The sequence below is a fragment of the Pleurodeles waltl genome, chromosome 4_2, assembly GCF_031143425.1.
Source record: "Pleurodeles waltl isolate 20211129_DDA chromosome 4_2, aPleWal1.hap1.20221129, whole genome shotgun sequence".
Taxonomy (NCBI): domain Eukaryota; kingdom Metazoa; phylum Chordata; class Amphibia; order Caudata; family Salamandridae; genus Pleurodeles; species Pleurodeles waltl.
The window spans coordinates 295,009,587-295,037,512 of NC_090443.1; the positions used below are offsets into that span (position 1 = coordinate 295,009,587).

Sequence of the window (27,926 nt, forward strand, 5' to 3'; positions counted from 1 at the left end):
ATTTCACTTACTCTTCTTAGAGATGTAATGGCGATGAGAAAGGCAACTTTCCAGGTGAGGAATTGTATTCCGCAAGAGTGCATGGGTTCGAAAGGTGGGCCCATGAGTCTTGTTAGAACCACGTTTAGGTTCCATGAAGGAACAGGTGGTGTTCTTGGTGGTATAATTCTTTTAAGCCCTTCTATGAATGCTTTGATAACTGGTATCCTATACAAGGAAGTTGAATATGTAGTTTGCAGGTATGCAGATATTGCTGCAAGGTGTATTTTAATAGAAGAGAAGGCTAGCTTTGCTTTTTGTAAATGGAGCAAGTAATTTACTATATGTTTTGGAGTTGCCTCTAGTGGTTGTATCTGATTATGATGGCAGTACCAAACAAATCTTTTCCACTTACTTGCGTAGCAGTGTCTAGTGGATGGCCTTCTGGCCTGCTTTATGACTTCCATACACTCTTGGCTAAGTTGTAAGTGTCCGAATTCTAGGATTTCAGGAGCCAGATTGCTAGATTCAGCGATGCTGGGTCCGGGTGTCTGATCTGTTGGTTGTGTTGCGTTAACAGATCTGGTTTGTTGGGCAGTTTGATGTGTGGTACTACAGACAGATCTAGCAGTGTTGTGTACCAGGGTTGTCTTGCCCACGTTGGTGCTATTAAAATGAGTTTGAGTTTGTTTTGACTCAATTTGTTTACTAGGTAAGGAAGGAGAGGGAGAGGAGGAAAAGCGTAAGCAAATATTCCTGACCAGTTCATCCATAGGGCATTGCCTTGGGATTGCTTGTGTGGGTATCTGGACGCGAAGTTTTGGCATTTTGCGTTCTCTTTTGTTGCAAATAAGTCTATTTGTGGTGTTCCCCAGAGTGTGAAGTAGGTGTTCAGAATTTGTGGGTGGATTTCCCATTCGTGGACTTGCTGGTGATCTCGAGAGAGATTGTCTGCCAGCTGATTCTGGATCCCCGGAATAAACTGTGCTATTAGACCAATTTGATGGTGGATTGCCCACTTCCATATTTTTTGAGCTAACAAGCTTAACTGCGTTGAATGTGTTCCTCCTTGTTTGTTTAGATAATACATCGTTGTCATGTTGTCTGTTTTGACAAGGATGTATTTGTGGGTTATGATTGGTTGGAAAGCTTTTAGTGCTTGAAAAACTGCTAATAATTCTAGATGATTTATATGCAGTTTTGTTTGATGTATGTTCCATTGTCCTCTTATGTTGTGTTGATTGAGATGTGCTCCCCACCCTGTCATGGAAGCATCTGTTGTTATTACGTACTGTGGCACTGGGTCTTGGAAAGGCCGCCCTCTGTTTAAATTTATACTGTTCCACCATAGAAGCGATAGGTAAGTTTGGCGGTCTAGCAACACCAGATCTAGAAGGTGACCCTGTGCTTGAGACCACTGTGAGGCTAGGCACTGTTGTAAGGGCCTCATGTGCAGTCTTGCGTTTGGGACAATGGCTATGCATGAGGACATCATGCCTAGGAGCTGTAGTATTGTTCTTGCTTGTATTGTTTGGTTTGGAGACATGTGTTGAATGACCCTGTTGAAATTGTGGATCCTTTGTGGAGTTGGCGTTGCTACTCCTTTTGTCGTGTCTATTATGGCTCCTAGATATTGCTGTACTTTGCTTGGCAGAATGTTTGATTTTGCAAAGTTGACGGTGAACCCTAGATTGTAGAGGGTTTGTATGACTTGATTTGTGTGGTTTGAGCATTGTGTGAGCGAACTGGTTTTGATTAGCCAGTCGTCTAGATACGGGAACACATGTATTTGCTGCCTTCTGATGTGTGCAGCGACTACTGCTAGGCATTTTGTGAATACTCTTGGAGCGGTTGTTAAACCAAAAGGCAATACTTTGAATTGGTAATGTATTCCTTTGAATACAAACCTTAGATATTTCCTGTGTGATTGATGTATTGGTATATGGAAATATGCGTCCTTGAGGTCTAGGGTTGTCATGTAGTCGTGTTTTCTGAGCAATGGTAACACTTCTTGTAGTGTGACCATGTGAAAGTGGTCTGATTTGATGAATGTGTTTACTACCCTGAGGTCTAGAATTGGTCTCAGTGTTTCGTCCTTTTTTGGTATCAAGAAGTACAGTGAATAAACTCCTGTGTTTATTTGTGTGCTTGGTACTAATTCTATTGCATTTTTTTGCAGTAGTGCTTGAACTTCTATCTCTAGAAGCTGTGAATGGTATTTTGATAAATTTTGTGATTTTGGTGGTATGTCTGGAGGGAATTGCATGAATTCTATGCAATAACCATGTTGGATAATTGCTAGGACCCATGTGTCTGTAGTTATTTTGTCCCATGCTTCGTAATATTGATGTATCCTCCCCCCCACTGGTGTTGTGTGGGAGGGGTGAGTGACGTGTGAGTCACTGCTTGTTGGTAGTGGTTTTGGGGCTTTGAAATCTTCCTCTATTTCTAGGAAATTGCCCCCCTCTATACTGGCCCCGAAAACCTCCCCTGTACTGTCCCTGGTAGGTGGGCGGTGCGGACTGTGAGGTGCTAGCTTGTGTGGCCTGACCCCGAAACCCTCCTCTAAAAGGTGTTTTGCGGAAGGTGTTATAAGATCCTCTGCTCTGCGGGGAGTAGAGTGCGCCCATGGCCTTGGCAGTGTCAGTGTCCTTCTTGAGCTTTTCTATGGCTGTGTCGACCTCCGAACCGAACAGAAGTTTCTCGTTTACTGGCATGTTAAGCACTGCCTGCTGAATTTCTGGCTTGAATCCAGACGTTCTGAGCCATGCGTGCCTACGGATGGTAACCGACGTATTAATGGTTCTTGCGGCCGTGTCTGCTGCATCCATGGAGGAGCGTATTTGATTGTTGGAAATGTTTTGACCCTCCTCAACAACCTGTTTTGCTCTTTTTTGCAGATCTTTTGGGAGATGTTCAATGAGATGCTGCATCTCATCCCAGTGGGCTCTGTCGTATCGCGCTAGCAGCGCTTGTGAATTTGCGATGCGCCACTGGTTTGCTGCTTGGACAGCAACCCTCTTCCCGGCTGCATCGAACTTCCTACTTTCTTTATCTGGGGGAGGTGCATCCCCAGAAGTGTGTGAGTTTGCCCGTTTTCTGGCAGCCCCTACCACCACAGAGTCTGGTGGCAGCTGAGAGGTGATGAATACAGGGTCCGTAGGAGGCGCCTTATACTTTTTGTCCACCCTAGGCGTCACTGCCCTACTTTTAACTGGCTCCTTGAAAATGTCCTTTGCATGGCGTAGCATGCCTGGGAGCATCGGCAGGCTTTGGTAGGAGCTGTGGGTTGAGGAGAGGGTGTTAAATAAAAAATCATCCTCTACTTGTTCCGAGTGTAGTTCCACATTATGGAATAATGCTGCTCTAGCCACCACTTGTGAGTAGGCTGTGCTGTCTTCCGGTGGTGATGGCCTAGTTGGGTATGTGTCTGGGCTGTTATCAGACACTGGTGCGTCATACAAGTCCCACGCATCCTGATCTTGGTCATCGTGGCTCATGGCGGTGTGAGCTGGCGAATGTGACGGGGTGTAAGTTGGCGAAGCCGGAGTTACAGGTGGAGGCGAGGGAGGAGGTGTTACCTTTTGTGCTGTTTGTTGCTGAGGAGTAAACTGAAGCGTTCTCTTTCGTTTGACAGGTGGAAGGGTACTGATCTTCCCTGTCCCCTGCTGAATAAAGATACGCTTTTGCGTGTGATCCACGTCAGTGGATTGCAGTTCTTGTTCAAATCTATGTTTCTTCATTTGAGAAGACATAGAATGCTCTTCAGTGTAGGAGCCAGAAACAGGGTCTGATGTCGCTTTTTTCGGCTCCGAAAACCCAGTCGATTGTTTTTTCGGCTCCGAGGTAACCTTCCTCTTTTTCTGTGCCGAAAATTCCTGGCCTCTATGGTCTTCGGCGCCACTGTCTCGGCGTCGATCCGTGTCGACACCGAACTCTCGGTGTCGATGCTTCTGTTTAGCACTCTCTCGGTCCCGAGGAGGCTGCGTGCCGGTGTCTCGACCGAAGTCGGACGATCTCGACACTGAATGGGCCTTTTTCGGTGCCGATTGTTGGTCACCGAGAATTTGGGTGGAGCCATGGCCGGTTGGCAGTGGCGTCCCCTGGGCCTTCTTTCCTTTTTTAAGGTTTGATCTCGACGTCTTACTCACAGTTCTTGTAGAGTGTAGCTCGTCGGAGTCTGAGTCCTGGATGGAAAAGGATTCCTCCTGTTCCTCTTCTGTCTCGAACTGTGGACGCTCTTTTGGCGTGGACGCCATCTGGAGTCTTCTCGCTCGACGGTCGCGCAGAGTTTTTCGGGACCGGAACGCCCGACAGGCCTCACAGGATTCTTCGCTGTGCTCGGGTGACAGGCACAGATTACAGACCGAGTGTAGGTCCGTATAAGGATATTTGTTGTGGCATTCGGGGCAGAATCGAAACGGGGTCCGATCCATCGGCGTTGTCCTCCACGCGGTCGGGCCGACTAGGCCCCGACGGGGTGCCGAAATCTACCCCGAAGGGCACCGAGGCGCTTCGATGTTGAACGCGTCGTCGTATGTGTCTATCTCTAACCGGATCGCAACGATACCGTCGAAAATCTTCCGTCTTCAGCTATCTTTCCGTTCCGAAACTCGGAGCGACAGGAACACGTCCGAACCCGATGGCGGAAAGAAAACAATCGAAGATGGAGTCGACGCCCATGCGCAATGAGCACAGAAGGTGGAGTCACTCGGTCCCGTGACTCGAAAACACTTCTTCGAAGAAAAACAACTTGTAACACTCCGACCCAACACCAGATGGCGAGCTCATGCATACCATGTGTATCTACAGCGACAGATGCCATCGAACATAATACTTTACAAAGTGCCTCCACGTTAAGCCTGAAAGCTGTGCCAAGCTAGCAGAGGGTTAAGCATAGGTTAACTTGGCAACTTTTGTGCTTTAACCTGACAGGGATTGTGGCAGTTGTATGTCCAGAGTGGACTCCCAAGTCAAACAACAAACCAATTTTTCACGCAACTCCCTGCATAAAAATAAAAAAATTTATCGTCTTTCAACCAATACTGCAAGATATACTGGTAGGGAATAGCCTGGCTGACAAATTGACAGTGTATTCTCCCATCTTTACAAGACTATGTGGGCTTATCGAGACAGTTTTACAGTTATTTATCTGCAGGATAGTGTTAGGAACGATAGTTATAGGCCTGAAAATTTGAACAATTATTTTGACATTATTTGTACAAACAGGAAAGAAAATGTGCTTTCAGATGGACAAAGAAAACCCTGTTAATACATGTTTTGATTTCCTGCAATGAGGCAGGGATATTCTGTATTTACACAGCACAATGAAGTTTTTTTGTGGACTCGTTGGCACATGCTTGCAGCGGGTTAACCAGGGTCTAGGAGAGAGTCTGCAAATTAAGAGTTGATAAGTATTTAACATTCCAAAATCAATAGGAGGAAAAAGTGGTCGGCAATATTCTGTGTGCCTCAATCTAGAATTGAAACATCTTGAAAAGAATGCTCCAGTTGAAATCTTCTGTGTAGAAAACTCAACCAAAACACTACCCTGCATGCAACCCTCTACTTCTGAGTCCCAACAACCACCACAGAGCAGTTATGTAGTTTTTCCAAAATGCAATGCTTGGGAATGGGACTCACTCAAGATTATATCGCTGGGTGTTGTGAAGGAGGAAGTTTTGGATTTAAATAGGAAGCCAGTCTAATACAAATGGTGTTACATCTGAATAGAAATTTAAATGATGTTATATAGAATAATATTCCAGAAAGACAAATGCCATTAAGGATTTCAAGTAAGCTCCAGAGGGTGACAGTTTGCAGGGCTCTATGTTATAGCCAAAAGCCAACTTAGAATGATTATATAACTACTTGAGAAACAGAAAAAGAAAAGGTAACAGCAGCTATAAAAACATTTGGTTAGTTCGGAGATAAGGGAAAAACAATCATTTTCAAGAGGCTTTTTTTTACTGGAGACATAGAGTTATAAATCCTTATGCTGCATAAACATACCCCAGCTGATTAGGCACTTTTATTTTACGTGGCCTCTTATCTTTATCAAAGCAATCCTCCTTGCGCTTCCGCTTCTTCAGGGTACAATCCTCAATATCCTTCAGTTTAGCGACCTATAGGAAGCAAGCCAGAAAATTGTTCAACCTTTGCAATGCGTGCACAAGCATAACTCGAAAAAAGTTAATGAAGGGAGGGACATCTTAGCTGCAGCAAAACAAACTTGTGTATTGCAAATCAATTCAAACAGTATTTCACACAAACAGAGCACATAAAACTTTAACTCAAACACAACAAACGGAGCACAGACAAAAAAGAATCCAGTAATAAGCTAGTTATCATAATGCAATATTATTCCAAAATAGACAATATTGCTTAGTCAGACATCAAAACAAACTTTATTAAATTTTGTATAAAAACCATAAAAGCATACACAATTAAAAATAAATACATTTAAGAATACATAACATCATCATGCATCTGCAGCACTCACAGACAAAGCATATATTTAAAACTTTCCTACTGGAGCTGTATAATCTTTCCCTGCTTTATCACAGCCCACAAATATTTTGACATCACTTTGCACATAAAAACCGAAGGTAATGACTGTAAAAGCAAATATGCTGGACGGCATTGTGCAAACTTCAGAGATTTTAACAATGGCAAAAGCAAGACCTTTCTCAGTACATAAAAATATTTATAAAATAACAGTATGGAAGGTGCTTTAAATTGATACATTATCAAATGAGCATTTTTCTAGCCTCAGAGACCAGTCGCTGACAGCGGGGAAACTTATCAGACAATGGAATATTTCCATTCTAAAGTGTGTTAAAACAAATCTGTGCTGCACATTAATTACCTGTACTAAATAAGGTTGAATATCAAAGATAAGCGGCATAATTTGGTTTCTTAAAACAGTTGGTTTAATCAACTCCAAAGACACCTTCTTCCTCTAACAGAAAAACACTCCCTTTTAAATTCCCTCCTTGCGACCTGCTGCATAGCCTCTGGTGGGTTAAAAAAACTCTGGGTGTCTCAAATCACACAAAGTTCTTAATATAGTTTAACTAGAGAGTGCATAATAAAGAGGAAGATTTAAAACAATCCTTAATTATCTCACGATTGAGACCTGTATACTCAGAGGTCCAGATCTAATGCCATAATAATATTGTCTGATACTTAACAATATCAGAGATTTATAACAGACCTAACTGCGCGGGAAACCAACAACGGGTTGCTTGGGAGTGAGAATATACCTTAAAAGGGCATTTTCAACCACTCAGAGCGGACAAGTACTAATGCGTCACCACAATCCTGCACCAAAAGTGTTGTGGTCACACACTGTTTTATAGATGGATAGCATTTCCACAAGCGGCTTCTTTCCTAGCGTACAAGCAAAGTTACGCAAGGCCATATTCACTCTCTGGAACAGTAATTTCCTGGTGGATTATGGCTGAGTCCATACACCCTTATAATCAAACACCACTCCCAGGTATGCAAAGGTCTTTGTATTGCAAATCCTGCTGTCTCCAATAGTCATTTCTCGTCACTTTGGAGTACTTTTCCCACTATCTCATAACAAAGGTCTTACTTTTAATCACAGTCAGCCCTAGTACCTCCATGTATTCAACAAAACAGTTTAATACCCATTGTGCGCCCACAAGGGTGTGTGCCATGAGGACAACATTGTCAGCATAGAGAAGGGCAGGAATGGGTTGACGGCCTATTTGGGAACGATCTCTGTAAATAAACAGTTTGGGAGCTGTGCTGGTGGAGAAATTCTGAGTAAAAAGGAAGAGTGCTAAAACGCAACACTGTCTCCACCTCCCCAATCCACCCCCACTTTCTATGCTGAATGCACCGGTGTATACTCCTCCACACCAATGCCGCATTCTTGCCCTGAAGCTCTGATAGAATTGCCTAATAAACTGAACTATGGCAGGGTCCATATCAAGTTCCTGCATAATTAACCAAAGTTTATCATGATTCATGCAGTCAAATGCGGAGGAAAGGTCAACAAAAAACAAAAACTAACTCCTTTTTCTGATTCAACAATATTTCTCAAAAAGCATTTTTAAATTGAGTCCCTGCTCTATCATCCCCACATCATCCCCACATCAGGGTGGAAGCCATACTGCAGGTCAGATAGAATACCCTTTTCATCTGCCCAAAATATTGCATCCCACTACCTTGGGCCAGATAAATCTACTAAAGGTATTGGCCTATAGCAGGCCAGACTACTACGATCGCACTTTTTAAATATGGTGATAATTAGGGACTCCGTCCAAACTATCGGGAAGCCTATTTTACATTAAGCTCCAAAGACCTAAGTCACCAAGGGGCCCCAGAGGAAAACATTAGATTTGCAAAGATGAATAAGAAAATGGTTGGGGCCCCGGCCTTCCCCCCCCATACTGGCATTTAAGGTCTTGTTGACTTCATCTAAAAAAAATGTTACATCAATTGAGACACTACTAAGGGAAACAGAGTTACAGTCAGTCACCTACCCATCTAGTTTGGAATAAAATAGAGAAATAAGAGACCCAATCTGCCTCACTAATGGCCACCTCTAGATGTGGCCCATCTACCAGTTTCAATAAAGGGGTGCCAACACGCCAAAAAGCTGTGTTGTCCTTAAAACTGTGGCCTCTACAAGGCAAGTGCTTCTGCCCTTAAAGCATTTTTCTGCTTCATCACTAAATTATAACACTGCCTATCGCGCTCATTTCCTCCTGAAAATACGGCGATTTCCCCAAACCGGCTTTTAAAGCCCTGAGTGCTTTTGCACAAGCAGGATCAAGCCAGCCCTTTTAACAATGCGATTTGCAATTTACAGTATTCATCAGTCCTCACCTTACTTCTCCCACAATCACCTGAAAAGCCTCTAGTATTTTTCTGGGGTCAGATGCATCGTTCAAACATACGATGAAAGCCTCCAGATACCCCTTAATCAACTATTATAAAAACGTATTCAGAGCAATTTTTGACCAGCGGAGAGAATAACCATTAGAGCTAGCAGTCTCTATGCTGTCTACTACAAGGGGAGCCCCTTCTAGCCTCAAACTAGGAGGGTCTTTAGTATGAAATAAAATTAAATACTCTGTGGTAAGTGATAGCTAATCACAAGATCCTGGGTGATTAAATCTACAATCCTGTCAGTGACTATTAGAGATTAAGATGAAATCGATAATGGAGTTTGTTCAACTCCCTTTATATGTACCACTAAATTGGACAGCTGGTGAGCATTGCTCATTACCAAAAACCAAGTCAAACTTGAACAATAATTCATTCAGTTTGTCTGCATAAAGTGAGTTTAGACCCATGTCACAATCAGTAATCCTACACACTTTTTCCACTGAAAATGGACACAGGCTACTATATCCTAGACATGACCAATATGGTTTGGTGAGGCTACAAAATGTGAGACAAATACAGACCCCCACCTCTTCGCTCTCCCTGAGCTTCATGTCACAGCTGGGCCATGAAATGTTTTATACCCATTAATATGTATAAGGTTTCTCACCCAGGTCTCCTGGAGGCATTATAATATTAAAGCCCAACACAGTCTACCCATTCCGCAATAGCACTTTTTTTCTCCAGGCCTGCCACATTCCTGAAAAGAAAACTCATTATCAGCCACTTAATACTACCAGTTGGACTATCAACGGGAGGACTAGACATGTTCAACTCTTAAATATTAAACATCCCTCCTCCAGGGTACCATTTGCTGCCTGTACCTCCCCAGAAAGTCAACTGACCCCATCAAGTTGGTCTGAATTCGCAAAGCAGTTAGTAACAGAGATGGAACAGGAGTTACTGGGTGGAGCTATAGTTAAAGGGGTCAAGCGTCTTCTATGTACTGCCCTCATAGGCTCAGGTGGATAAAAGTATCCAAGAGGTAAGTGACACTTGAGTTAGGGATACTTCGGAAATACCTGCTCTCACAAGAACGGTATCAACCATACGGGGTGATTTAAACGTCAATACCACAAAGTCTCCATGCAGACTTTTACGTCCCCTCCCCACCCATTTTACTATTAGAAGCATGTTGATATCACTGAAAAGGGCATCCGTTAACCCTGTTTTAGCCCCCAACCAATGTAAACCTTTGTTCCTCAAAGTAACCCATGTTTTTTTTCTGCGCTAGAAAGAATGGGTACGTTGGCCAAAATCATGTATGGTGCTGCCGCAGGTGGTAAGCCGAGAGGGTCAACGCCAGTCCTAACCTTAATCTACCCTTCCAACTGACCTGCAATATTTTGAGGTTTCATAGATGGAATTAGCTTATTACATTTAACTTCATGGTTGGACCTATTCTCACTAATACATTTCTGCCGCAGAGGTTGATCGATCACTATACGATTCAAGAGCCCATCAGCAGGGGTTGTCTTTTGAGTCTCTGTAGTTGACTGTGAAACCACACCAGGGTCCCTCACTTCTGGAGGTAGATTAATACCTGAAAGAGAATGCCTCGTAGGGGAATACTACAAGGTAGGATGTAAAGAATGCCTATCTTAATAAACCTACACACGTGAAGACAGCTTTTTCTAGTTTATTCATGCTTGCAGTAAGAATAGCCAGGGTGGACTTCACTGCAGTTTCTAGGGACTGGAACTGTGATCCTAGAACCTTCACATCTTCTATTGTAATCCTCAGTATTCCCTTCCTATTATTTACTTTAGTAATTGCTTTGGCCGATGACCGTTTACCCACGGATTTAGCCTTGGGTTTTACTGCCTGGGAATTTATGGCCATTTGATCATTTATATTCAGATTAATCCCAGAGGTCCTTGGTCGTTTCTGTGGCAGTTGGAAGTAAGGCTCACACAGCAAAATAGAATCAGAAACATTCTGAATACACCAGGTGTTACTCATTCGCAATGTGCCTTCCACACATACACTCAACAGGGGATGGGAGGGAGCAACATTCTCACACTGCAGCAAAATAGTCACCCCTTTGTTACACATGACAAGCGACTCTTCTACGCTAGAAATTTGCTTTTCAATTGCCCCTGTGATACAATTCATTAAGGATCAACATGACATACTCTATCGGGTGCCCTTACCTCCAGATGCAGGATGTTTCCTCTATCCCATCTTTTCAAACTCACCAGCTCCATTATAAAGACTCAATGAGCTTGCACCCTTAGATAATATAGGACAATTACAGGTTTGACAGTTCTTCTAATTGCTAAAATCCTAAACCCGGATTAGCTTCAAATGGTTATTTTGACCACAAGTTTATAATTTTGTCACATTGTAGGCACCAAAAATAGAAGACGCTCAAAATAATCACAACTGGAAAGCCAAAAGTTCTTACAGTCTAGTACTTAAAGCCCAATAAGGTACTACAAGCCTGTGCAGCATCCCTTAAGCAAGACGCGGGGGCCTCTTTCTGGCGCAGATTGGCCGGCCTTTGGCAAAAGCTTTGTCTGGGCGCAGTCCGCATGGGTCCCATGCAGAGGGAAGTAAATGTGGGCCATGCGGACCAGCGGTTATGTCCTTCTGAGCCAAGGCTATGAAACCCTTATTGTCATTTGAAGGGAAATTGTCTGTAGCAGGTACACATCAGGCCAGGGAAATAGACCTCCAACTTAAGTTTTCAGATGTTATTAGTAAACTGCAGATCATTGCCTAACTACAAATGGGACGCGTTTACTATGTTAGTGGATTCAGTCCCTGATGTAGTCTTCCTTACTGGAACATGGCTCAGGGAGGGAGGCGAGCCAGATGATATGGTCGGTCTGCCAAACGGTTATCAAATAAACAGAACAGGTTGGATGTGGAAAGTAGGTGGAGGTGTTGCTATTATTACCAAGCAAACCCTAGATTGTAAAACCACTCCTAACATCTTCCAGGATTGTGATACCCAACTTTTCCTCGATTAAACTTCCCTACTCCTTTATGTTTTTAGAGGTTCTGGTCTATCGACCTCCAGGTTCCACAGCCAACTTTGTAAAGGCAGTTTCGGAAACTTTGGCCACACTGCCACTGCAATCTGCTAATTTCAATCATTTGGGGGGACTCAAATTTGCATATAGAATACACATCATCTCAAGTAGTAACTTCCTTCTTAGAGAACCTGCAGGTCTTTCAGGTAGTTCAGCGAGTGACCTCACCAACCCACAATTAGGGTCATATTACTGATCCCATTTTTTCGAATGTGGACAACCAGGAGGTAGGCGCCCCGATACAAACAGTGTGGACGGATCCCTTTGCAATTCCTTTCAACATCAAGTTCCCATCAGTAATACTTCCGAAGTCGGAACGGTTTTTAACTCTCGTCTATGGTCCAAGTTAGATGTAGTCAGATGGGAGACTACCTTATGAAGGACCATTCTGCCCACCGTAACTGAGGCACTAAAGGATGGGGATGCCTCATTATGTTATAAGGCGTTGGAGTTTGAGTGTCACCAGGGCACTGGACTAAGTAATCCAGTTTAAAACATGCAAGAGGGACAAACCTGCATATAGCCTATTTCTAAAAAAAGAAAAAGTGCTGTAAAATGCAGGAAAGGAGGGGAAGGGCTTACAAAGAAGGGGAAAAAGCCAGGTACAATGTTATGCTGAAAAAATATCATCATGCAGTCCGCAAAGCACAGATAAGACGATTTAGCTAATAGGATCAGTGCAGCCCCAAAGTCCAGCAAGGAAACCTATAGGACTGTGAAATCATCTTGAAGGATAGCCCCCCTAAGGGAGGCCATCCTACTTTCGGAACAGTGCTGTGAGGCACTGGCCAGGTACTTTCCTGAGACAGTAAATAACATCTGTGATGTCCTGATAAGTTCAATAGAGCATCAGGAGGTTGCAATAAATTCTTATTCCCATGATAGTGGGCTTTCGTGTTTTCCCATCATTAATCAAGCAGAACTAGTCAATATAGCGAGATCAGTAACTTCAGGTACTCTGCTGAACCCTGCCTCAATGGAGATATTAATGAAGGGCAGGGAACCTCGACTATAGACTTTGACCAAGCTCTAAAATCTTTGCTTTTAAAGTGGTCAAGTTCAGACAGAGTGGAAATACGCCATTATACACCCTTTGTTAAAGAAACTATCACTGGACCCCCTGGTGGTGGCGAATTATAGACCTCTCTCCCTCCCACCAGGTCCTAGTGAGATTCTAGAAAAGTTTGTCAATGACAAGTTATCAACTTCCTTGGTGTCCAATAATATCCTTCATCCCTCCCAGACAGGTTTCCAGGTGGGTCTCAGCAAAGAATCTGCTGTATTAAGAGCAACTAAAGATCCTAGACTCTGGTGGTTCGACAGCACTCGTTGTGCTAGACCCAAGTGCAGCATCTGACACAGTCTCCCACAATATATTAATACAACACATGGAAAACCTTGATACCTCTGGTTCCGTGCTAAGTTTGCTAACCTCATTCCTGAGAGAAGCTTCCAGGTCCTCAAAGGACCCAGTTGTTACTCTACTAGTTATAGGTTAAGGTGTGGAGTTCAACAGGATTCATCGCTTAGTTCAACCGTCTTTAATATTTATGTGTGTGTTTATTTGATATTATAGGGGCATTTGGATTAGCTATGGCTTCTTACACGGATGATACTCAATTGGTCATCTCACTATCCCAGGCTATTCAGAGTACCTCAATGAAGCTCAATAACTGACAGAGGTAGGCAAATGGATGGGAGACAGTTGTCTTAAATTAAATGGCGAGAAAACTGAGGTACTGGTGGCTGGCAATAATTAGTTCATTTGGCAACAAAATCAGCTGGCCATCTATGCTGAGTGAGCACCCTCAACCAAAAACTGAAGTAAAAAGCCTGAGCTTTCTATTAGATCACAAGTTGCCCATGGCCTCAGAGGCAAACAGAATTACAGACACCCGTTTTGGCCTGTTGAGAGTGCTCCGTAATATCCTGAAATGGCTTCCATTTGATACCAGAAGGATTATTAGCCAGGGACTGATAATATCACACATGGACTATGGAAAAGCTATCTTCTTAAGGAGTCCTAGAGCAGTTTTTGGGAAATTGCAACTTATTCAAAATGCGGTAGCCAGAATTCTTCATGGGGTTCCAAAGTTTGGTTTAGCAACTATTGCTCTCAAATCCCTGCACCGGCTTACAATTGGGAGTAGGATCCAGTTTAAGACTCTCGGTCTGGTGCATTGGGCTAAACACAAGCAGGGCTCCAAAAAAATATCCAACAACTGATTTTCCCTTATCTACCAAGGAGATCTCTTATATTGTCCTCCCTGGAACTCCTTGCCACACCCAAAATAAGTAGAGCCAGGGACAGAGGCCGCTCCACCTACTTAGCCCCTAAGCTATGGAATTTTCTCCTGGTGAGCCTGAGAAGCAAAAAGAAATGGCTATGTTTTCCCAAGCAATTAAAAATGTACCTCTTTCCTAAAATGGAGTAAAAGTCGGTCGCCCTTCAGTGCTGGGAAGCCCGGTTTCAGGTAGCCATGTGCTTTATAAATCCAGTAATGAATGAACAGCACTCAGCTGGTACAGGTGACTGTACAGGCCACCTCCTCGGACCCCAATGCACCCTGGGACTTGCAGTCCCTACTCACGATGGCTCCACAATGCATCCCACGCAGCGTGAAGTCAAAGTGTGCTTTAGTCAATAACTGCACAGATGCCCTCAGGAGGCAGCCATACAGGTTCTACCAGATTACCGATGCTGATTAAAAAATAAATGTTGCAATTCTAAAAGAACAAGCTTGTGTTCAGACACTGGTTTCTAAGCAGCAGAGCAAAATATAATGCAAAACAGGTGATGAATACATTTGATCTAGATCTGCATGCAGAGATATATATATATCCCTGCATTCAGATATAGATCAAATGTATGCATAACCTCTTGCCTCCTCACATCAACGCATCACATCACACTCACTTTGGGAGGTCGGCGTTTTCTGTTGCCAGCAAAGTCGTCATCTTCGGAATCAGATGTCTGACGGAATTGCAGCGTTCCCGTGTTGATGTAAAACCCACCATGTTTTGTCGTCAGAGATGCCGGGACCAACTCATCATACTGGAAAGACAAAGCAGGAAAAAACAGGAGAAGAGAATCAGTGTTATGAACAAATGAAAAAAGGGGTGCTTTGGAAAAGGAATGTTTGGCAAGGTATTCACCTGAAATGCAAATAGACTCCTTGGCCTATTGTGCAGTAGGAAATTCCATTTCCATAGAACAGTCCACAGCTTTAGAAATTATTAAGATACAAACTAGTTTTTGCAGCTTAGAATTTTTTATGAATTTGTTTAATGTGGCAATATGCTAAGGAATTAAAAAATTCCTAGCTATCGTAACAGAAAGTTTAATTTCTATTAAGGACTCAAAAACCAGGATTATGCTATATAATCTTAATTTTGCAGATTATAAATTCAAATAGCAGCCATTTTAGTATAGCTTCAGTACAAAAAAAACTAACATTGCCAAAAACCATTGGGCTATGACATTAATAATCAATCATAACATGGCATCCCTGATATTTTCCATCAACAAATATTCATGCTGCCTCTATTTTACGCCCAAATCCCGCTACCATCTGAAGATCACGAATCCTGTTTGGAACCATCATGTCCTAAGAGGGTTAGAAAAAACAACAAGAAATAGTTGGAACTGTTTCCACAGAAAGGTGATCAATCTCATAATAAATATAACATTATAAGCAAACCACAGTCCATTATAGACAGCACATAATGTTTGATTACTTACTGATAACAGGGAAGAAAAACCTTGAGAATTTGTTGCTGGGGGAGTGGGGAGAATCCTAACCAGAGAGCCCTTAATAGAACTGAAACTTTCTGTTACAATAGCTAGGACATTTTTCATTATATGTCAGGACTGCAGGCGAGGATTATGCTATTTCAAGATTTGTTTACCACCAGCTGTGCTACATTTATCACCAGCCTGAAATAAAACCTCTTAAAAATAAAGAGTCGGCAGACCAGTCTGCAGCGTTCATGATATTCCCCAGACGAGCACCCAACTGAAAGGCTTTAGAAGCCACTGTCCCCTCTTGCTGAGTGGACTCAAGTACTCCCAAGTTTATACCAGCCTCCAAAAAGCCCCAACGTACCCATCAGGCAATTGTGGGTGAAGAAACCGCCCTATGCAGCTTTCGCAGAGCAATCGGAAGCTGTGGCTCAACAGGTGGGCAGAGTTCCTCTGTCATCTTCTCGTATGTTTTTAAACACCACACACAATTTAGGAGAGCAAAAGCTGGATGTGAGATGATTCTAGTATGCAACTTAGTCCATCAGCTGACTGTAAATGAAACCCCTTGCAGGGTAAATGCTCTACCTGTAAATATTGAGGGCACGAACATCAGAGACCCTTTGACATAACACCAGGCACAGCAATGTAGCCAGCTTGGCAAAGAGTTCTTTCCTTGAGAAAACACAGCTAGGTTGCCGAGAGAGGAAAAGATTAAGCACCTGGTTAATGTCTCAAGGGAAAGAGAATAGAGGCTCAGGCGGCAGGGAGAGGCAACTATGCCTCAGCAATCTTCAAGCAAAAGGACTGGTGAACCATAAAAGGGAGCATGGTCTGCCGAAATAGCTGAGCAGAAGGCATTAACAGATCGATAGGCTAAACCCTCCAACAAGTCAGACAAAAAGTTGAGTATCTCAACTACATCTGTAGCAACTGCTGCTACAGCCCATCTAACACATCAAGCCATCCATCTCGTCAAGGTCGATCTATACTGCTTGACAATGCTGGCCACCAAGGCCTTGGGCAAGAGGTTCTCAGCCAGTCTCGAAAGCCCCAGGATTTTTCAGTGTTGCCAGTAATCCGCCACGCCAACAGGCAGGGAAAACCCTTCATGATCAACCGGTGGGGCACTTGATCTGAATCGAGAAGGAGATCCTGAAACAGGGGGGGAGAAGGATTGGAGAGTCCCATAAAATAGAATCCCATGAAAGTTCCATCAGAGCTGGGAGTCAAACTTGCTGACACCCGCTTGGAGGTCGCAAGACCACTTCCGCTGGTTGCTTTTGGACCTGGCCCGAAACACTTTAGATCATCGAGAATAGGGGATATGCATATACCCTCTCCTGAGTTCAGCCCTGGGGGAATGAGTCTGGAGCTGTCGCTAAGGGGCACTGGTCTCCAGATGAATAATCAGGTCAGTTGATGGTTGAGATGGGAGGCAAAGAAATTCGCTGAGAAGGGTCCTTTTTGTGAGCTATTGATGCGAGGATACCCCACCCCTCGTGTCCAGCATCCAGAGGCTTGAATCGTGGGAATGGCGGGAGTGCCAGTCTGCCATCTGCTTCACTTGACCAAGAAGGTATTCGGCAAAGACAGAGATTTGATGGTCCAGGCAATGCTGCCTGAAGTCCTTAGCCAGGTCCAAAAGGGCTATCGACCAAGGTGCTGAAGACAGAACGAAGGGGAGCGTTGTGAACTTGAAAGTTTGGTCTTGCCAAAAGAACGGAGAGGTGGAAAAATTGTGACAGTTAGATAAGTGCCCTTCAGATCAAGATGCACCATCCAGTTGGACGGTTGGAGTACGTCCCAGAGGATATGAATTCCTTTCATCTTCAAATGGTGGTACACCAGCTGTTCTTTAAAACCCCTGAGGTTTATAACTGGTCGTTGACCCCCATCTCACTTGTCGACCAAGAAGAGGTTGGTGATGAATCTGCTGGGGTGAGGATTGGTCAGGCAGACTGACCCTTTATAGAGGAGAACCTCAACCTCCTGGTCTACGTGACCACACTCTGCCAGGGAGAAAGCTAGCGGACTTGGGCATGCCACTTGATGAAGCGACCCATTATATTCTATCTAGAAGCCTCTGACCGCCTGAAGGACCCATGAAATCCTTTGGCAGAGCCACCTGGGGGGGGGGGGGGGGGGGGGGTGGGGGGGGGGATTCACCACCTGGCCCTCTACCTTTAACTGGGAATGAGGGTGAACACCCACCGTTTCTGGCAGCACTGGAGCCCTCACCTCTGGAACTGGCTCTGCCATGGAATACCTGGCCTCTTTTGAGGTAGGAGTTGGTGAAGCAGTGCTGATCTTGATACTACCCAGGCCACGAACCTCGTCCCCATGAAGGGGTTTTGTGAGGAGAAGCGGACAGCTGCAGGGCCTTTTCCACGGACAGCCCCTTGGAAAAACCAGAGGACTGAAAATGCTCGTGATGGAAAATTGGGCCCTGCAATGGATGCAAAAGTAGCCAGAAACTTCCACCGCTCCTTTATGAAAGAGTCACTGAAGAGGCCCACCTGGGCCTTAGTCCCTGCCCAGACGACACCAGAGCACCCAGTTTAGGTTCCACTTGTACGAGCAAGAAGCAACGACGCTCAGTGGACATGCAGTTAGCGTTCACTAAAAATATCATGGCTCTTTGTGCCCAGCTAGAAAGGACGTCCAAAGGCATCAGTGAACCGGAGGCCTTTGCCTCTTCAGGCATGTCAATATTTTGGTGACCAGGCCCACTGCGTCCAGGAGTCTGTCCTGGCACGGGCGCCAAGACCAGCCAATCTCCTTCTTTTGGTCTCCAACTAAGTTAACCAGTGTTGTAGTTTGACTCTTGTTCTAGGCAAGACTGCTGGTTTAAGGATGACAGTACTTATGTTTGTAGGTGATTATGCCTGTCCTACAACAAGTTCCAACTGTCGTCCCAACCTACCCAGCTTACAAGCAGCACCTCACCAAAAACCCAAACAGTAAAAGGTGATTTGTGGCAGCCTTTACACATGGACTCAAGAGAGTGACATCCCAGGGAGTGTTGTGGTTAAACAGGGATTACCCCTTTCTCACATTAACAACATGTCTCAATCAAACACAGGTAAAGAAGAAGATGCAGTAAGGTTTCAATAGGTTTTATTTAACAAAACTGCAATCTTACGATAAGTTGCATGGGCTGCAATGATTAGGATAATGAAGAATGCAAGAAACAGAATAGAGTCATTTATACAAAGACCCCCACCATCTTGCAATAACATGAAATGATCAGCAGTACCATGAAATATAATATATGTCCTAATACCCTAATATGATGTACCTAATCTCTAACCTAAAAGAGAGCTAGGTGTGTTAAACCTAATCTGCCAATGCCATGTCCATGAGAACAGCCCCCGAACCCTTGTTACCTTGGAATGAAGTCCCTAGCTCAGACTTCGTAAAAAAAACACAAAGACTGGGTCAGAGTCAAGGCGACATGCAGCATCGATAGCAGCAATGGCATCTGCTCGGAATCCCTCCGACTATCTGTCGGAGTGTCCATTTATACAGATCTGCTTGGACCCCTGACGAAGGTCTGTTCCCAAACAATAGATAACAAGACATACTTGGGACGGCAATTTATGTAAACAATTCCCTCAAATGTGTGAAGAGGGGAAAGTGCCTACAGTTTGTTTATCTTTGTCAATTGATAGACACCATAGCGCGGTGGCGTTAGGTCAGCCTAACTAGAAATAAGGCAGCCATCTTAAAAAATATAATTAAATAAATGTGCTAAAACAATGCAAGCTAAGTAGGGTAAAAGTCACTAGGTGACGGGTGCACGAGTCTGCAAGCCAAAGGATAAGTTAACTCCTATTTCCCATTAAAGCAAACTAAGATTCACTACACCAGGAAGGTGGCACCCTGGTATCAATCTCTGGGTAAGAGCTACTTTCCCCTCCAAATATGGTCTGGGCATTCAGCTGTAAGGCAGCTGCAGACCTCTTTCTCAAGGGGTTTGGCGCAGGCTACCTGCAACATTATTAGGCCACCTTCTCAGCTAGGGCAAAATCCAGTGAGCGAGCGTGGACACTGTAGGAAGTTGGCTCTGTATGTGCTATTTCAAAGTAAGGAATAGCATGCACAGAGTCCAAGGGTTCCCCTTAGAGGTAAAATAGTGGTAAAAAGAGATAATACTAATGCTCTATTTTGTGGTAGTGTGGTCGAGCAGTAGGCTTATCCAAGGAGTAGTGTTAAGCATTTGTTGTACATACACATAGACAATAAATGAGGTACACACACTCAGAGACAAATCCAGCCAATAGGTTTTGTATAGAAAAATATCTTTTCTTAGTTTATTTTAAGAACCACAGGTTCAAATTTAACATGTAATATCTTGTTTGAAAGGTATTGCAGGTAAGTACATTAGGAACTTTGAATCATTTCAATTGCATGTATACTTTTCAAGTTATTCACAAATAGCTATTTTAAAAGTGGACACAGTGCAATTTTCACAGTTCCTGGGGGAGGTAAGTTTTTGTTAGTTTTACCAGGTAAGTACGACACTTACAGGGTTCAGTTCTTGGTCCAAGGTAGCCCACCGTTGGGGGTTCAGAGCAACCCCAAAGTTACCACACCAGCAGCTCAGGGCCGGTCAGGTGCAGAGTTCAAAGTGGTGCCCAAAACGCATAGGCTTCAATGGAGAGAAGGGGGTGCCCCGGTTCCAGTCTGCCAGCAGGTAAGTACCCGCGTCTTCGGAGGGCAGACCAGGGGGGTTTTGTAGGGCACCGGGGGGGACACAAGCCCACACAGAAATTTCACCCTCAGCAGCGCGGGGGCAGCCGGGTGCAGTGTTAGAACAAGCGTCGGGTTCGCAATGGAAGTCAATGAGAGATCAAGGGATCTCTTCAGCGCTGCAGGCAGGCAAGGGGGGGCTTCCTCGGGGAAACCTCCACTTGGGAGAGGGACTCCTGGGGGTCACTTCTGCAGTGAAAGTCCGGTCCTTCAGGTCCTGGGGGCTGCGGGTGCAGGGTCTTTTCCAGGCGTCGGGACTTAGGTTTCAGAGAGTCGCGGTCAGGGGAAGCCTCGGGATTCCCTCTGCAGGCGGCGCTGTGGGGGCTCAGGGGGGACAGGTTTTGGTACTCACAGTCGTAGAGTAGTCCGGGGGTCCTCCCTGAGGTGTTGGTTCTCCACCAGCCGAGTCGGGGTCGCCGGGTGCAGTGTTGCAAGTCTCACGCTTCTTGCGGGGAGATTGCAGGGTCTTTAAAGCTGCTCCTTTGGATAAAGTTGCAGTCTTTTTGGAGCAGGTCCGCTGTCCTCGGGAGTTTCTTGTCGTCGTCGAAGCAGGGCAGTCCTCAGAGGATTCAGAGGTCGCTGGTCCCTTTGGAAGGCGTCGCTGGAGCAGAGTTCTTTGGAAGGCAGGAGACAGGCCGGTGAGTTTCTGGAGCCAAGGCAGTTGTAGTCTTCTGGTCTTCCTCTGCAGGGGTTTTCAGCTAGGCAGTCCTTCTTCTTGTAGTTGCAGGAATCTAATTTTCTAGGGTTCAGGGTAGCCCTTAAATACTAAATTTAAGGGCGTGTTTAGGTCTGGGGGGTTAGTAGCCAATGGCTACTAGCCCTGAGGGTGGGTACACCCTCTTTGTGCCTCCTCCCAAGGGGAGGGGGTCACAATCCTAACCCTATTGGGGGAATCCTCCATCTGCAAGATGGAGGATTTCTAAAAGTTAGAGTCACCTCAGCTCAGGACACCTTAGGGGCTGTCCTGACTGGCCAGTGACTCCTCCTTGTTGCTTTCTTTGTTCCCTCCAGCCTTGCCGCCAAAAGTGGGGGCCGTGGCCGGAGGGGGCGGGCAACTCCACTAAGCTGGAGTGCCCTGCTGGGCTGTGACAAAGGGGTGAGCCTTTGAGGCTCACCGCCAGGTGTTACAGCTCCTGCCTGGGGGAGGTGTTAGCATCTCCACCCAGTGCAGGCTTTGTTACTGGCCTCAGAGTGACAAAGGCACTCTCCCCATGAGGCCAGCAACATGTCTCTAGTGCGGCAGGCTGCTGGAACTAGTCAGCCTACACAGACAGTCGGTTAAGTTTCAGGGGGCACCTCTAAGGTGCCCTCTGGGGTGTATTTTGCAATAAAATGTACACTGGCATCAGTGTGCATTTATTGTGCTGAGAAGTTTGATACCAAACTTCCCAGTTTTCAGTGTAGCCATTATGGTGCTGTGGAGTTCGTGTTTGACAAACTCCCAGACCATATACTCTTATGGCTACCCTGCACTTACAATGTCTAAGGTTTTGTTTAGACACTGTAGGGGTACCATGCTCATGCACTGGTACCCTCACCTATGGTATAGTGCACCCTGCCTTAGGGCTGTAAGGCCTGCTAGAGGGGTGACTGACTTATACTTGCATAGGTAGTGAGAGGCTGGCATGGCACCCTGAGGGGAGTGCCATGTCGACTTACTCGTTTTGTTCTCACTAGCACACACAAGCTGGCAAGCAGTGTGTCTGTGCTGAGTGAGAGGTCTCCAGGGTGGCATAAGACATGCTGCAGCCCTTAGAGACCTTCCTTGGCATCAGGGCCCTTGGTACTAGAAGTACCAGTTACAAGGGACTTATCTGGATGCCAGGGTCTGCCAATTGTGGATACAAAAGTACAGGTTAGGGAAAGAACACTGGTGCTGGGGCCTGGTTAGCAGGCCTCAGCACACTTTCAATTGTAAACATAGCATCAGCAAAGGCAAAAAGTCAGGGGGCAACCATGCCAAGGAGGCATTTCCTTACAGACACTGTCTGGGTACAGCATGTCAGTCGCTGCATCTGAAGGGGTGGAATCTGAGGTCAGGGCTAGTGGGAGAGTGTCACTGCCAGGAAGGGCCTGCCTCCTCGTATGAGTCCTCTTGGGAATCATCTCCTTCACTGCTATCAGAAGCAGTAGGATGGGGGTTCTACAAGGTATGTGCAGCCCTCAAGGGTCTGGCCAAGGTCGGAGAATCGGCAAGGAAAGCCTGCTTGAGGTGCCCAAAGTTGTCTTGATCCACCTCAGAAGGCTTTTGATGTGTGTGGGGCCTCCAGCTCTGGGGTCACCTGTATGAGAGAGGTTCTCATGTGCGGTTCAGTAAGTTGCCAAAAGAGCTGTTGTTCAAATGGGGGCCATGGCCTCAGACCGCTTTCTGTATAGCGGCATCTACATCCTCATAAAAATCATCATCCTAAGAAAGGAAAGACGGGCCCTTTTTCTCCACGTGTCGAGCTCTCCAACGTCTGCATGGCGCCCAGAGAGATCAAAATTGGTGACAAACAAAGCTGTATATATGGCACTAGGAATCCGATTTCAAGGGGTCAAAACCCTATGCACACCACAACCCAAGTGTTACAACCGGTGAGCCTGGGACAGTACTCCCTGTAAGGCCTGCATGGCCAAAATGCAGCAATTACGGTCCCACAAGGTATGGTAATAGTGGGAAGCACTATGTCCAAGCGTTGAAAATTATGCCAGAACATCCGAAGGTCTCAGTACATACCTCTCTTAAGATTTAACTTTTGTTATTGGAAATACAGATCCGAGCTCAGCATCGGAACAGGACTCTGCTGAATTATATACCCCGCAGGTGTCCAGGTGCGACTCTCCGGGCTAGAAAGGGCTCCAAGGATTTCTAGAAGCGTGCATCTCCTGATCCCAAGGGAAACTGGAAAGGCGCATCCTGGCCCCTCAACAATTCACTGCCACGTAAGAAGCACAGAGCGCTCCCATGGAGATTGCACCACCAAAATATGCAAAATAAAAGGGTTATTCAGAAGAATAATGATCAATTACTTTGGTCAAAAACGCACAAACGACTTACATATGAAACATAAAGGAGCAACACTTCTCTGCGGCTGCTACGCACCTAAGAAATGAGGCAGCATGAACATTGTTGATGGACTATATCAGGACTGCCATGTTATATCTGGTTGTTAATGTTGTGATATCCCAATGGCTTTTGGGAATGTCAGTTTTTTGTAATGAAGCTATACTAAAATGGCTGCAGTATGAATTTATAATGAGCCATGTAAAGATTAGAACACATAATCCTCGCCTTGGGTCCTGACATAAAACAGCCTTTAAAATGTTTCAAAAAATAACATGTATGCATCATCTATCAAAATGGACAAGGTTCATAATTCTTGCATTCAATTCAACATCTTCCACTGACTGAACTACTGGTTGTTATCAGCTGCTGGAGAAAAGCAATTACAGAAAAGCAAATATTTCATATCCAGCACAGAATCATTCGTAGACACACATGCTTTAATTGGGGGGGGGATAAATCAGTAAAAATTAACAACAATGGATGAGGAGAATTAAGCTCACCTAATTTGAAAATTAGGAACTGCACCCACCTGCTCCGCTATAGATTATGTCCTTGCTCTGAAATTCTTAAACCAGTAGCTTGGCAATTTTTTTTTATATATCTATCTGATATAGCTCTTTACATCTGGCCCTGAGAAGCACAACACCAAAAAGTTCTACTGTGGTAGCCATTCCCCACATGGACTGTGAGCTCACCTTTCCGCTGAGTGGACATCCACATTTTTAAAGACAACTAGAAGATACAAGATACCAAATATAGTCGAACATTTTACCAAACTTGAATTTAAACAACTGCTCACTTTTGTGGAAACCTCCCCTCTCCTCCCCCCCTCCCCGAGTTAAATCGTAGCTAATTTAGACGGACTGAAATGCATGTTTTCCTCCTGCACGTTTTCAGATAAATGGCGGAAGGATAATTTATTGACAGGTTAAAAGAGGACTGTACTCTTGAAAAAGACTGGAAAATTGGGTTTCTTAGACTGGCTGGTCCTTATGAAACAATGATACAGTTACTCCACAGAGATGGACTGTGGGTACCTAGAGGCGAACCTTCGGCATTCTGCTTTTGACAGTAGCGAAAAGACTAAGTAAACATTGCAGGAAGCTGGCTCTATATATACAATATCAAAATGGGATATAGTGTGCAGAGTCCAGGGTTCCCCATACACTTAACGGGGGCTAAAGCAGATAATACTAATGCTCTTTTCTGTGGTAGTGTGGTCGAGCAGTTAGGATTATCAGAGGGCAGTGCAAAGCATTTGTTGCACACACACGGACAATAAATGAAACACACACTCAATGATTAACTCCAGGCCAATTCTTTTTATATACCAAAAATATATTTTGTTACTTTATTTCTAAAACCACAAGATTCAAGTTACAGGTAAGTATATTTGCAAGTAAGTATCCAACATATGTATCAATACCACTTTGTTTCAATTTGGCAAGTTAAATGGTTTTCGAATGAATAGCAATAATCAGTTTTAAAAGTTGACAGTGTAACTTTCAGGAACAGTTCTGAGGGGGAGGAAAAGTTAGCACAGTTTCAACTTATGTACAGGACTTACAGTTCCAGTCTCCGGGCGTTAGGATTTCCATGAGTTAGGGTCCAAGTTAACGCCATACACCAGCAACACGGGTCGGCCAGGTGCAGAGATCAAAGTTGAGGTTGATTTAACATGGGCTCCTTTGGAGACTGACACTCAGCATCAAGCCTGCTTGCAGGTAAGGACCCGCGTCTTCAGAGGGCAGACCTGGAGGAGCACAGGGGGGTGGGGTACAGGTCAGCACCAAACACACACCCTCTGTGGCGCAGGGGCGGCCGGGTGCAAACACCACTTTAGGATCCCAATGCTTTCCTATAGGGGGATCCCAATGCTTTCCTGGGGGGTCACAAAGATGCTGCCGGCGAAGTCCAGGGGGTTGGTTCCGGAAAATCGAAGGCTGGACAAGGAGGGCTGCCTGCTGGACGTTGCTGTACCGAAGGTCAGATTCCCCAAGGACAAGGGGCTGCGGTGCAGGGGTACCTTTTGGCGTCCAGAATCTTCCTCCAGTTCTGTTGTGGTCGGGGGGTCACCTGGGTTTAGGCTGCAGGTGTCATTGTGTTGGACAGGAGGGGTCGACACAGGGAGGACACTAAAGACAGAACCGCCTGGGCGGTTGGGCCACCTGGACAAGGGCTGTAGGCATCAGGTGCAGAGTGGGCAGGACTCTCTGATCTGGTGGGGGAGGAGGGGGTTCTGGAGTCCTTTGCTGGTGTTTCTGTCTGGACAGGGCCGCTGTCCAAGGGAGAGCTTGGTCCTCTGGGGTGCAGGCAGTTCTTTTGAGGCTTTTAAGAGGTCGTTGGTCCTGCAGGATGCGTCGCCTTTTTTGTAGCAGGGCTTCAGAAGCTGGAGACGGGCCTTTAGGGCTGTGGCCTAGTCAGTTGGTGCCTTCAACCTTCTATGCTGGGGGTCAGCTTAGCAGTCCTACTTTTTTGTCTTCTTCTTGAGGTTCCCAGGAACCTGACGAGCCAGGTTCAGGGGAGCCCTTAAATCCTGGATTTAGGGGCGTTATAGGGGTCAGAGGGCAGTAGCCAATGGCTACTGTCACGGAGGGGGGGACTACACCCTTCCCGTGTCCACTCACTTTGGAGAGGGGGGACACAGACCTAACCCTATTGGTCCCTGTCCTCCAAACCAAGAAGCAGGATTTTGCAAGGAGGGGGTCAAGTCAGCTCTGGACACCTTAGGGGTGGTCCCAGCTGATGTGGTCACTCAGACTTGTTTACCCTAATTTTCCCACCTGACTTGCCACCGAAAGTGGGGGTTTGTCCAGGGGGCGGCCATCTCCACTAACTGTAGTGCCCTAGGGCACTGTAACAAGAGGCCTGAGTCTTTGAGGCTCACTACCAGGTGTTACGGTTCCTGCAGGGGGAGGTGTGAAGTACCTCCACCCAGTGCAGACTTTGTTTTTGGCCACAAAAAGCATAAAGGCTCTCGCCCCATGTTGTCAGAAACTCGCCTGAAAGTGGCAGGTTGGCACAGTCCAGTCAGTCCTGCATTTAATGTTTGGCTAACATACAGGGGGCATCTCAGATGCCCTATGGGTGCATTTTTGTCAATAAATCCAACACTGGAATCAGTAGGGTTTATTGTGCTGGGAAGTTTGATACCAAACTTCCCAGATTTCAGTGAAGCCATTATGGAGCTGTGGAGTTCATAATGACAAACAAACTCCCATATCATATATTTTATATGCCACACTGCACTTACAATGTCTAAGAATGGACTTTGAGACTGTAGGGGCATGTTGCTCATGCAGCTATGCCCTCACCTCGGATATTGTGTACCCTGTCTTAGGGTTATAAGGCTTGCTAGTGGGTTGACTTACCTATGCCACAGGCAGTGGTTTGTGGGCACGGCACCCTGAGAGGTGTGCCATGTCAGCTTTGCCTTTTTCTCCCCAGCAGCGCACACGCACTGCAAAGGCAGTGTGCATGTGCTTGATGAAGGGTCCCACCCAGGGTGGCATAATACATGCTGCAGCCCTTGGGGACCTTCCCTGGCCACAGGGCTCTTGGTACCATGGGTACCTTTTACAAGGGACTTAACTGTGAGCCAAGGCTGTGCCAATTCTGGGAACAATTGTGCAGTTTGTGGGAAAGAACAATGGTGCTGGGGCCTGGTTAGCAGAATCCCAGCACAACTCAGTCAAGTCAACATCAATATCGGGCAAAAAGTGGGGAGTAACCGTGCCAAAAGAGGCACTTTCCTACAAACATGATTTTTTTTTATTCCAAGTATTATCTCTTAAGTAGATGTGGATTCATCTTCAATTTGTTGACTTGTTGAAATCGTTCTACACCCCTGAAAGATGCTGCACTAGCAACTGAACATGGCTGTAAATGGCCCAATGGTAAACATGTCAGGCCAGCAACTATGCCTGGAACGAATATCTCCCACCTGGTTTCTGAATGCAATACATGACTGTCATGTTGTCTGTTTCTTTAAGGACCATTTCCCCTAGTATAAGGCTGCAATACACTAGAAGTATTTATTGGATTGCTTTTAGCTCAGAGTGTACAGAAAGTAAATTATGCCATGGCAAAAAAATGTCTTTAAACTTCCTTGTTCTTTTTAATTTCCGTTAAGAGTTTACAGAGTGAAAAGTATTTGAAAAATGAAACATGTCATGTGCAGAGATTTAATTTATTGAGCTACATTTACAGTTTTGAGATACAGATTTGCTTTTCCTCCAGTATTTTGAAATTTGTTTTTCTTTTGTTTTTTTCTAAACAAAGCTTTATAATACTAGCATTAGCAAAGCTGTGGCGAAGGACCAGGCCATCACACCTGTGCTGCACAGGGCACCTTAAGCCAAGTTACTGCCCTTTAAGTGTCTACATCCTTTCCGACATATACAAACGGTAATGGATATGATGCAGTGGTTTAAAGGGGGCT

General features: G+C 45.2%; 1 protein-coding gene across 1 annotated transcript in view; it reads right to left on the bottom strand.

The window, feature by feature from the left end:
• UBN2 (ubinuclein 2) overlaps positions 1-27,926 on the bottom strand; it is a 588,508-nt gene that overhangs the window by 461,457 nt on the left and 99,125 nt on the right. The window contains exons 4-5 of the mRNA XM_069231231.1: positions 14,857-14,994; positions 5,992-6,104 (exon numbers count right to left, since the gene is read on the bottom strand). Coding sequence (XP_069087332.1) covers positions 5,992-6,104; positions 14,857-14,994 — 251 coding nt within the window. The remainder of the gene's footprint in view (positions 1-5,991; positions 6,105-14,856; positions 14,995-27,926) is intronic.